We start from the raw sequence: 12,643 nt of genomic DNA, 5'->3' as shown, positions 1-12,643 counted from the left end.
CAGCTGCTCCCACATGGTAAAATTACTGTTTTTTGTTTTTTTTTCAAAGTCTGGAGCGATGTAATGGCTTCAGTTCCCAGTTGTTGAGTTGGCTCACGTTTAAAGAGGCAGATTAACCAGGAGCAGACAGTTTTTGTCGCACAGAAGTGGATATTTTATGATTGCTTTGGGGAATTTATTCCATAATTTCTGTGACAAGTGCCTGAGCAGAACCAGCCTGATTCAAATCCAGTATCAGGAAATTGTACAAAGACTTAAATGTCAATATTTCAAATTTAGATTAAAACTAATTTCTAATTCTTTTTAAGATACTTTTAAGATACTTTTTAGACCTTAAACTATGTAGTTAGAATATTTGAGATTTGAGACATCCCAAAATCCATATATAATAATCCATATTATATTTTCTAACCTGTAGTGCTATTTATGCAAGTAGATTATTCTGGTGTGAGTTGCAGAGTTTTGGAGATAATCTGTTGTAGAGATGCCTGCCTTCTCTCTAGTATAACGGGACCAAATGGCCTCATTTATAAAAATATTTTTAATTTTGCACTTGAATTCGTAACTTAAGCACCTGTAAATCTCAACTTCACTTACTGACAGCACCTGCTACAGTCAGGGATTTCCCCCTTACACAATGAAGTACAGATGAGGGATTCATCAAGCACGCTGTAAAAAAAGAAAGCTGAGAAAATTCATAATCTCAAGGTAACTGTCTTCACTAAAATGTTGAGTTCTGTATCAACTTCAAACTTGTATTTAAAGATTAAAGTTTATCGTTTTAAAACTCAGAATGTAGTGAGGACAGTTACCTTGAAATTATGAGTTTTCTCAACTTTTTGGGGGGATTAAGCCACATGCTTTATCCCAAACTGCTATGCCTCTGCATAATCAGCAGAGAAGTTACTTAAGTCAAGTCTAGACTTTGTGTAGAGATAAGATTTTCCACATCAAAGTAAGGTTTTATAAATAACTACTAATACTTGTTTTTCTACTGAAGTCATACTTAAGATCAAAATTGATCAACAGATATTGTTGTGAGAAGTTTCAAGTAGGAACTACTGTCTTTCTGCAGAAGAATCTACAGGAACTACTTTCTTTCGACTAGAAAGAAAATCACTCCTACATGCAACTACTTATAACAAGGTCTGTGGATCAGAGATTGGAAAATAACCAGGTCATAATTTTTGGAAAGAGACACTGGTATGAATGAATTTTTCAAATATATTTTTATGGTGGTTTGAGCATCCAAGCTGAGTGCCATTTAGTCATATTATATCTCCATAACTCTGCAACTCACACCAGAAAAACCCAGATGGATTAATAGCAAGAAAATATGTATTTTGCATTTCCTTTCAGCCCTTTTTTCTCTACTTCTTTACCTTTTTCTATTGCCCCTGCTCTTTGCCTTTGTAGGACTCTGAAGATGTTGCTGAAATTTGGATTTTCAGTCCCTTAACAAGCAAGATGAGAAGTAAACCTGAGGTCGTGCACCAAAAATCTCCTATAGAAACCTATAGAACAATAAATATACCAAGTCCATGTTCTGACCATTTCTCCATCTTGTTGTTCACTTCATTCAGCTGTGGTTTGTGTGTGACTGCAGCTCCACGAGGGGCTGTAGGTGGGGCCACGGCTCCACTGCCCTTGAATTATTGATAGCCCTGCAGACAAAAACTGTACCTCTCCCAAGTACCAGTCAACTGACAGATGGACAGGGCAGTTCAACCTACGTACATGGTGATATCAGACCTCCATTGTGAATCACAGCCGGTGTCAAGGAAAGGTCAGATGGAGCTTTGTTGTCCCCTGGATTCCCCCGGTCTGTCTGAATTATAAATTGAGGGACCGCTGACATGAATTGACTGCACTGCTGCTGTCTGTCATTATGTGGTTTGCTGAAAGGATGATGATGAGTAGGTTGGTACAAATCAATGAAAGAATGAGACGGTGATGAGAGAAAAGGAGGAAGAGCACGCTGAAAACAAAAGCAACAGGAGCCTACGTCTCGCACCGTGTCCCTGAGCAGGTCTGTTGCTTAGAAAACATGTTCACTTGCAGCTTATTCGACTCAACATGTTTGTGTTTGTTTGTCTGATGCTCAGGTAGAAATAAAATAAGACTGATAGATTTTTTGCTCAGGTTCACAGTCAAAAGGATTCAGGTTTGCTCCCTTGGAAACTGCCTGTCTATTTGTGCGTGTTTACAAGTTTACCAGATTGCATGCCAGGGTTTCATGTCGCCCGCAGGATTTGAGATGCTCCGCTGAGAGATGCTTGTGGAATATCAACAAAGCTGCGTCATATTAAAAGCAGCGGCCGTGCTGAAAATTGAGACGCGTGGGGGCCGTCCTCCCGCCTAACTGCTTCTGTGCCTTTGTTGTCGAGACAAGATTACTGACATCAGTCTGCTGAGGCTGGATGTGTCATCTTGGATCAGTCTTATAAGAGAGACGAGGTAGGTGAACATGCAAATAGTCAAAGCTGAAGGTTTTCATGTAAAAAAAACCCATCATACTAAACCATAAAACTGGGCTACAATGAGATAAGATCTCATTTAATCTGCATTTGGGAGCCAAAATGATTTCCTGAGGACAGAAGTCACAGTATAATTGAAGAGAGTGATTGTGATGGCGACACGCTGCTGATCTCACTTTCATTTGCTTAGTTTAGATTTCTTTTTTAGCACAACACTCAAAATGCACAAATATGAAAATATAAATAACTTTTTTGACAGCAGAGTTATCTATATGGATAGTTTGGATTATCTGAAGTGGAGTTGTATAAAGTACTATTGATGTATTGATAAATGTCAATGCTGAATATTTAAAATGCTTTCAATACACATTTTTCACAGTATAAATAATTGGGTTGATAATTTTCCCTAATTAATGATTAATTGATTAATCAATCCTGTCACAATCTTACCTGTTGAAAAATATGTTCAAACATATGGAGCACACAGACATATGTCCCTATTTTTAAGTGTGTTGAAAAAGAGGGAAAGTGATGTAAGAAAAGAAAAATTAAAACAACTGTAGACCAGAAAGATGTAACAGGATGAGATGGAAAAAATGCAGTAAAAGATGTAACAAGATGCAACAATGAAAAAGATGAAAAACAAGACAAAAAAGACCAGATGATGAAAGAGGACATGGAGACGTATGTCCATGTGCTCCACATGTTTGGACCTATTTTTCTAGTTTTTCCTGTGACAATTATTTTCATTGTCAAACAATCTGTGGTCATTTTCTCCATTAATCGATTAGTAGGTTTATGAATATTATGAAAAATGTTGATCAGTGTAAAGATGACGCACCAAAAGTCTTGTTTTGTCCTCAACCAAATATATTTAGTTTACTGTCAGAGAGGAGTAAAGGAACCCGAACATATTCACATTTTTTCCTTAAAAAAGGGATTAATCAATTATCAGAATAATTGACAATTAATTTAATAACTGATTCACAGTTGATCAATAATGGATTCATCATTGCAGCTCTAATCAATACTCTGGTTCCAGGGGTACTTTCTTACTCTCCTTTCTCTCTAACAGTGAGTTGACACACACCGCTGCAGTGTCCACATGGGTCACTTTCCTTTGAATATCAATATTTTTCAAAGCATCATATTGGAATTAGAAATTCCAGTATCGTGACAGCACTGTAAGGTACTAATCAATAGTCTAACTGTGTGGACAGACTCAGCAGCAAAATGTATTTCAGCCACCTAAAAAAATCAATATCAGTTTAAGTATACACTATATTTACAATATTTTCACTGCTTTACTTTACTATTAGACAACCTTTTCTGGTGTAAAACCATGGTTATATAAGCCAAACATCATCCTCTCTAAACCAACCAAACTCAGAAAATCAGAAATTTTTCCTCACAGAACACTGCAGTTTCTGGCTACTGCTGCCTCGATCTGTTAGTCAGTTTGTCTTACTGCGTGACTTTGGTGAGTCCAAACTAACCTCTTAAAAACACCAAAGTCACACGATAACAAATGCACACTAACTGATCAAGACAGCAGTAGACCAGCAACTCCTGTGTTCTGCAAGGTGAAATGACTGTTTGTATGTAGATATAGTTCAGTGTATAGATCTCCCCCGTGTCTCAGCTTGTGCTGTTCAGCTCTCCTCTGTTAGTGCTTCACTTTAGTTCTGGTAAGTTCACCTATTTTATAGAGCCCCAAAAATTTGTTAGAAGTATTTTTGTAACTTTTTTGCTTTTTGAAAATAAAAAAGAAAAACATTTCCCAAGAAACCAGCCCTGTCTGTACTGGCCCAGTCCATGACAGTGACAGAGTATCCAATCTTTTCTGTGAATGAAAAGAAATCAAAGCACTCAGAGAAAAGCCACACAGAAAGGCCCACCCAACCAGTGGATTCAAACCAAGAAATGTACTCAAAGTATTAAACTACTCATTATGCAGAACACCCCCTTTGACAGGTTTATATTATTAAAAATATTATTGAATTCTTATTATTGATACATTAACAGCACAACAATAGCATTTTAACATTGCAGCTGAAGCAATTTTAACTAGCCTATTTAATAGAGTGTTGGACATTTTCTTCTATAATAATGCATCATATTTAATATAATATATTTTGTATGATTAATTGTATTTGTAAAGCAAATTTATGCCTAAACCAACCAGGGCCCTGTTTCCCAGACCCTTCGTAGCGCTATGTGCATCGTAAGTTGTATTTTAAGGTCTCCCTTAAGGTTGTCCCAACTCTGGGAAACAGCCTGTAACCTTAAGGGAGACCTTAAAATACAACTTACGACGCATGTAGCGCTACAAAGGCTCTGGGAAACGGGGCCCTGATCAAGTTGTCTGAGTCTGTCCAGACTCATGTAATGTATGTAGTGAAGACTTAAAAGGAATTCATTAAAAGGTAATAAGTGTACTTTTTGGCAAAATGAAAGTTATAAAATTATTTGATGTATGATTGATGTATGATTTCATTGAATTATGGTTTGTTCCGTTTGTATGTATGTATGTAAGTAGTCAGAAATCCTGAGTTGCCAGTCAGAAATCGCCCCCTTAAGTTGGATTTCTGACTCGGAAAGTAGGACAAACCTCCCAAAACCCGACCTCAAAATCCAAGATGGCTGCCTCATGCAAGAGGGACTTAGCGGATTGTCAGTTTGTCATAATTAGTATGAATCCTTGAGTTATGGCTTAAAACATGTTTTAGGACATCACAGGAACCCTGACCACCAAATTCTAATCAGTTCATGTTTAAGTCCAGGCAGACATTTATGCCAGTTTTGAGGATTTTCCCCTGAGATGATAAAACATGATGCCTCTGGTCATGGCTGATGCAGAGGAATAAAAAGTCCAGTACAGTAAACGTACCTCAAAACAGTACATATGTTCAGCCACTTTCCAACCCTGTGTGTGGATGAAAAAAACAAACGCCCACTAACCAATATCCCAGGATCCAGGACTTTCGATCTCCCTGCGACCTATGAAGTACCAGACGCACGCCATCCAGTGGGCCAGCAGGGCGAACATGGACATGAGCAGGGTGAGAACCACAGCGCTGTACTGGGAGTACCGCTCCAGCTTCTGCAGCAGCCGCAGTAACCGCAGCAGCCGAACCGTCTTCAACAGGTGGACCCCGAAGTACTGCACAGACAGATACACACCACATCGGCTCACGCACACACCATCTCAACCTTCAGCATTTCCTAAATACCCAGGAACCATTCTGCCAAAGTGCTGTCATTAAGGATCTAAATGAGCAAGTTTTAAAATATGACAATTTCTTTTTATTGTGTGTGATTAATAATTTGTTAGTGTAGTTGACAGTTTCATTGGAAAGATGGATCTTTAATTTATTCTTCATATCAAATTAAGCATTTTTCAACTCCGAATTAGAATTTAAGAATGAGTCTGGATCCTCATTTTGCATGCATGTTTAGTAATTTACCCCGCAGTTTGAATCGTCTTTAGCATTCTGAGCATGGAAAAACAAATTAATGAGACCTGCAGTATTGGCTCTGTGCCATTTGTTTGTCTGATGAGCATCACTTTGGATGAAATGTTGATCTAATAAATTCGCCAGGGAGCCTGTGACATTATGCATTAATTCCTTCTTACTCCAAATTTGGCTCGTTGACAGTGGTGTGTTAGCATGGATAATGAATGCAGGACACAGAGAGTATGTCCACATTCAAACAGTCTTCTTTCCTTGGAATAAAGCAGCCTGATTTGTTACACACTTTGTCAATCTGTCACACACTGTTAATGTAAACGCACAAATGACACACACAGAGGAGACTCACCACGCTGACGTTGAAAGCATACAGCAGGTCAAAGGGCAGGGCGGCAATGAGATCGACAAAGAGCCAGGTGGTGACGTAGTGAACACAGATGGAGCGGGCGTCGTACACTACCTGACCCGACGTGCTCACAAAAGTAGTTCGAAAGTTCAGCAAAATGTCTGCAGAGGAGGACAACAACAGCGGAAGCTGACAGCAGGAATTACCAACAGAAGAGTACAGGTGTCATTGACACTGTTACATGATAATCACACAGCAATGAATGACATGCAGAGCAATAATTATTCAGTGAAGTGAATTATTCATATATTTGCGGTATTATAAACTGGATGTCTGTGGCAACATTCCTAGAACAGGGGCGCGTCTAGATTTTTTTGACTCAGGTGGCCCAGGTAGGGCACTAACCTGTGCACAGGAGGCATGAAGTACGAACGCACACACATGCATGCATTCATATGCATGTATGCATGCAGGCATACAAGAACATATGCATACATATGCACATTCTCATTACGATATCTTACAGTTTCTTACATTCTGTCTCAGAATTTTTATTTACAAGATAATCCAACCCAACACAGAGTGGCAACATGAAAATATACAATAAAGCTTTCATACATTATTCGATAAGTCCCCCAAAAGAAAATGTACCTCCACAGTACCTCTTTCCTCAGGCTGTGAGAGTATTTAATTCAACCTCCACACTCAATCATAAAAAATACTTTTATTTTCAGGGGGTGGCCAGTCCCCCAGGTACCCCCTCAAGAAACACCCTGGTCCTGGAAAACATGTCATCCATCTGTACTCTGTAATAAAAATGGTCTGCAGTACCAACATTGGAATTTTTGCTTGCCATTTCTTGTGACGTGATGTAATGTAACATAATTATATTTAATATAATTTTAAAAAGGATCATGCAAACCACATTAATTTAGGGGCAATTTTCTGGTGACACCATGTGTTGTTAGCATGTTTTGTACCACATGCAATTATCATGTTAAAGCTACAATGTGATGATGTGAAGACTTTACTTTCTGCTGCAAAAAGAATAAATGCTGTAGCTATTATATGTTTTTTTTTTTTTTTTTTAGATCGATTTAAACAGGATCATACAAACAATGATGTCTTGCGGACTGCTCCAAACTGCCCACAGGAGATCAGGTCAGTTTTTTAATGGGGTTAAGTTACTGCTAATGTAATCTACATATGAATGCAGAATGCTAAATTATTGTCAAACAATGACTGATGGGTTCTGAGATTGCAGTTAATGCAAACTGAAGATTTCCTGCTGCTGCCTACTGCTTAGCATTTATCACTTTTATTAATCAGAAATGCTTCTGTGGTCATTTTTGGCATTATTTTTGATGAGTTTGAAATATGTCAGGCAGTAGTAGAACAGTCAGGAGCAGCCACAGTGAGTTAGATGAAGAGCTGCAGGAGACAGGCTGCACACCTCCAAGTTTTCAGCCAGATAACCATCTCCTTACACTGAGCCCTGCTGCTGCTGCAGACTCATGCTGTGTGCAGCATGAAGTCAGACACACTTGCTCACAGAATGATGGACATGGCCAGTTGTTGCCTGACTTGTTTGTTAAAATGACAGTCATTTTTTTTGCTGCCTCCAGAATTCTGTAGCCTCTTGAATCAAACAGCGTTTGCCCTCCCACCGATAACTAAAAGTAGGTTGAAGTAAGTCGCCAAATCAACCTGAAATCTTTGAGATTGCCACTTTAAAGGCGCAGAAAGCAATTCTGGAGATAGACATTTGATTATTGAGTTTCATTTCCTGGTCCAAACCGACAGCGTCAGTATCTGACAACCAGGAATAATGCTCAACAATCAACCATCTTACAGACTTGTGATCGGCCAGAGGCTTCTGTCACAGGCTGGATTTTTTAAAAAGCCAACGGGAGGTGCAAAAGTCTGTTTTTCTCTCAGAACACTTATATGCTGAGAGGTTATAATGGACTTAATTCAGGAACTCGTGGGCAGAACAAAGAGAAAAGTGATACTAAAACTCTTTATGTAGTTGGGCACTGACCAGAACTGACCTCTCAGGGACTTTACATTATGCTAATACTACATAAGTGATCATTTCCAAAGCAGTGGACTCATTCATTACCTTCCAGGGAGCCACTAATTTCCAATTATTACATTACACTATAAAATCCAATACTTTAACATCCCCTCCAGAGACAATTTATGTCATATAAAAATTATCTGCTTTCAGTAATAATTTGTGTCTGATAGGGATTTCCACAGAAAAGTTAATTTACCTCGTATAATCATTCTGCATCCAAGTCAAGGAAAAAAAATACGGAAGGGGACTTTAAAACTTTACATCTTGTTACATTTAGTGTTTGTTTGTTTTTGTTTGTTTGTTTAAAGGAATAGCTCACCCAAAAATGAAAATTCAGTCATTATCTGTTCACCCTCATGGCAGTTGAAGGTCGGGTTTGTTTTGCACACAGTCACACCACACACACACAGTTCAGACAGTGTGCATGAGCATGAATGTGGCTCCAAACTAAAGATCTACAGCGAAGATTCAGGCTCAAAAACATGGTGAAAATAACATTTTTTAGTCAGCTTGGCATGTTGGGGCTTTAGGAGACTTGGATTACACCAGATGAGCAGTATGGAGAGAAATTATGTTTTTAATCTGTTGTTTTTTCACATTTGAAAACTGATCCACACTCACTTCAGTTGTTTGGGAGATTTTGCAACACTATTTTCCTGTGAAACTCCAGCAGTGTTTTGTGGACTAATAAACCAAAACTGACCTTCAATTGACACGAGGGTGAGTAGATAATGACTGAATCTTCATTTTTTGGGTGAAGTTTTGAACATCTATTTCTTGACCTCCATGTTTGCTCACTGGTTATCTTCCAGGGATGGTTGTCTCACCACACACTGTGGCTCATAAACACTTTTCAGCAGAGTAAACCTTCTTGAAAGCTCCAGTAGTGTCCAAAATAGTCCCAGTTCACACCTGTCTAATGATGTTGTCCCACTGGCAGAAAAATGAAGGTGACAAAATACCCTTTTTATTGCTGGTTTCAGCTCTCATACAGTATTGTCCTTGCATTAATAGTGTCTAAAAGCAGCGATGTTGCAATTTGTTGGCTAAAACATGAAAAAGCCACCAGTATGGCTCTCAAATTAACTCACAAGTCGATGTCTGGGGTCTTAAGGATGGAGTTAATTCATGAAAAGGAACTTATTACCAGAAAAGGACGAAAAATCGTAAGCCTGATGGCACATTTCAATCCACTGAGTGAACATATTGATAAACAGGCTGGCCTATTAGTTCTAACAAATGGGATATCGACTGTCAGAGTCAGCCATTTAACTCTGTGGCTCCTATAATTTCATTGCAGAAGTTTATTGATGGAGGGCTTGTGTTCACTCTTTCTCATTAAGGGAAATTGTCCATTGAAGAGCACTCATACAACTTTCCCACAGTTAGATGGACAAGACCGCGGACAAAGAGGCCTGTTGTTTTCTACAAAATGAGTTAGCGCTGAGACATAATGGGCTGTTGTAAATGGCTCATATCCTTTCACGGCTGTGTACGCATCATTAAAAACTTCAGTAAAACTTTTATTATGACCAACGATTCTCTCAGATACACAGTTTTACTGACTTTCCATCAGGGATGGTTAATACAGTGATAAACAAACAGCTGATCTTTACAATAGTTTAAAAAGATAGTTCAGGTTTTTTGAAGTGGGGTTTTATTGAGGTACTTATCAATAGTTGGTGCATGGGCGCTGGGGGGGCAAAAAAAGTCAGTCTATATAATGTTAAGTTGTGATGTAGTGAGGGGTAGGGATTAATATTTTCCTGAAAATGTCACATTTTCTATCCTGTTATCCTGCGGGTTCCAAACCTGATCACTTTAGTGTTTTATCTGCTGGTATTAACAATTATTATCAAGGCAGAAGAACGTCATTTCAACATTAATCAACGCTATAATTAACATAATAGAAACTGTTCATGCTGTGTGCAGCTTGACGTTCGCTGCGGCTGCATATGAGGATGAAATACCAAGATCAGCCTGTGATCTGTCACTGTCTGACTGAACAGGCTCATGGAAGTGATATTTTACAATTCTTCACATTTTAAACAAACGGAATTTGTCAAAACAAGCCAGTTGTTTTTTTTCAAAGTCATGATATTGAGCTGAAACAGCTTCCATATTCTGTTTTTCATTCATGCTGCTGAGTGCAGCAGAGAGATCGCATCGTGCACGCTTCAATGTTCAACATAGCAGGCTTAATAAAATTAATGATCACTCAAAGTTAAAAAGCAAAATTCTAAAAAAGCTTTCACTCAGTATGTGTGAGGCTTTGGATGCAATTTGGAGATTCTGGTCGTATGTGTTTGCTGGTGTCAGACATCATGTTGTGTGTTTAATTCAGGTGGTAGAGGCACAAGTTACTGTATTAAGTGCATTAATGATTAGAGATGTTTGAATTCATGGTGTTTTGTGATTGCTAACTAATTAATTAAAGCGCTCAGTGTGCTCAACCAGTAATGCATGAGAGCAACAAAACACACACTACCCTGCATGAAAATTAAATCTTAAGAATAATATAGCACATGCTACGACTTTATTTTCCTTTCCTGTCAAATGCCAATTAAGTTTCTTCTCCAAACTGGTGCATTTCGACCGGCATCTTCTGCATGTGATGACTGACTATGTACAGTATAAGCATCTCATACAATCCTACTTCAAAAAAATCCAAAATATCCCTTTAATTCTTTTACGTGATGAAAACTTGTGTTGGTGTTTGATGAAAGAAAGCACTAATCAAACAAGTGTATGTGTCCTCAGGTGTGTGTCCTCTATGAGTATGTTGAAAGACATGAACATGAAAATCATCAATTTGTCTTTAGATTTAAAGGGCCAGTGTGTAGGATTTAGCGGCATCTAGTGGTGAGTTTGCAGACTGCAAACACCTCACTTCACACTCTCATTCTAAGCTGTAAGAAAACTGCAGTGCCCATGAAAGTTGTGAAAAATAGAGCCAGTGTTTGCCTTGTCCGTTCTGGGCTACTAAAGAAAAATGGTGGTGCAACATTGCCGCCATTAAGGAGGACCCACTCCCTCTGTAGATATATACAGCTCACTCTGAGGTAACAATTATTTTCAGGTGATTGTATGCTAATATTATACTCCATTTTATTCTCTTAAATTCCTAGAGATCTTATATACTGGAACTTTAAACCATGTTGTGGTAATAGTGGAACTTAATAAAAAAAAAAAAAACGCTCTCACCTAAAATAAACAGGATCTCTACGAGGATGTCGCTGACACTGGGTGGGCTTCGTGGGGCACTGCTGCTCCCTTCATCCCGCCCTCCCACCACTGTGAAACACACGTTATAGGGCACGGTGACGGCCACGTAGAAGGTCGCCAGCAGAATCAACCAATCCCAGCCGGCCTTGAAGGTTCCGTAGTGGAGCAGGATGAAGCGAGATTTCTGAATGGCTGCTACCTTGTACTCTGGGATTGGAGGCTTCTCCCCGAACATGTTCTGGATTGGATGACAGGGAGAGGAGGTGAACAACACTCTTCTCATGTTGCAATTTTCCACTCTTTTGCTCTCCATCATCCTGTACACTGCTGCATACACACACACAAAACCAAACACACACATACACACCTGCATACAATAACATGCTCTGATGCACAAACCTACTGAACCTCTTCACACTCATGTTATGCAGACAGGCATTAAAACCCATGGAAGAGTAATACAGTGTGAAATGCCAACAATGACGAGTCCTTGTACTGTGTTTCAAGTGTGTATCAAGTGTGTATAAAGTCCATATCAACAGGTTAGTTCAGGGTTTTCCACTTGATATAAGATTGCAACAATAAAAACTGTGTCATGGCCCTCAGCACCTCATTCTGATGACAGAGGTACCTTTGAGCAGCGCTGCCAGCAAGCCTTTTCACAGTTTGGTTAGGTTTAGGAATATAAGATTACATAACATTAATTACGTGGCAGAAATATGTATTACATTTCTGGTAATAAATCAAAATGTTATCACTATATGTCATCAGAGATGAAGGAAACATGTTAAGTTGAACACTCGATTCTCATCTCCAGCCGGCTGCATGAAGCTGGTTCTGTGTGAACATCAAAATCGTGATGATTGTCTCGCATTTTCTTTCAGTGAAAAACAGTCTCATTGAAGCCTAGGACAAACTGCCAAAACTGAACCAATGAGATGCAGCAGCAAAACCTGGTGTTCCTCAGATTACCTAGTTGACTCAAACAACAAGAACCAGACTATTGATGGCTAATGATCAGTAGACTGAATAGATTCCATGA

General features: G+C 38.9%; 1 protein-coding gene across 1 annotated transcript in view; it reads right to left on the bottom strand.

Moving 5' to 3' along the window:
• The window catches only part of kcnh3 (potassium voltage-gated channel, subfamily H (eag-related), member 3), a 241,798-nt gene that overhangs the window by 49,825 nt on the left and 179,330 nt on the right, over positions 1 to 12,643 (bottom strand). The window contains exons 5-7 of the mRNA XM_084724378.1: positions 11,581 to 11,839; positions 6,300 to 6,457; positions 5,439 to 5,640 (exon numbers count right to left, since the gene is read on the bottom strand). Of these exons, the coding sequence (XP_084580504.1) occupies positions 5,439 to 5,640; positions 6,300 to 6,457; positions 11,581 to 11,839 (619 nt within the window). The remainder of the gene's footprint in view (positions 1 to 5,438; positions 5,641 to 6,299; positions 6,458 to 11,580; positions 11,840 to 12,643) is intronic.

The sequence above is a fragment of the Lutjanus erythropterus genome, chromosome 8 (genome assembly GCF_056507025.1).
Source record: "Lutjanus erythropterus isolate fLutEry1 chromosome 8, fLutEry1.hap2, whole genome shotgun sequence".
In the NCBI taxonomy this organism is placed as follows: Eukaryota; Metazoa; Chordata; class Actinopteri; order Lutjaniformes; family Lutjanidae; genus Lutjanus; species Lutjanus erythropterus.
Note: the sequence above shows the minus strand (reverse complement) of the source record. Positions and strands in the feature narration are given on the sequence as shown.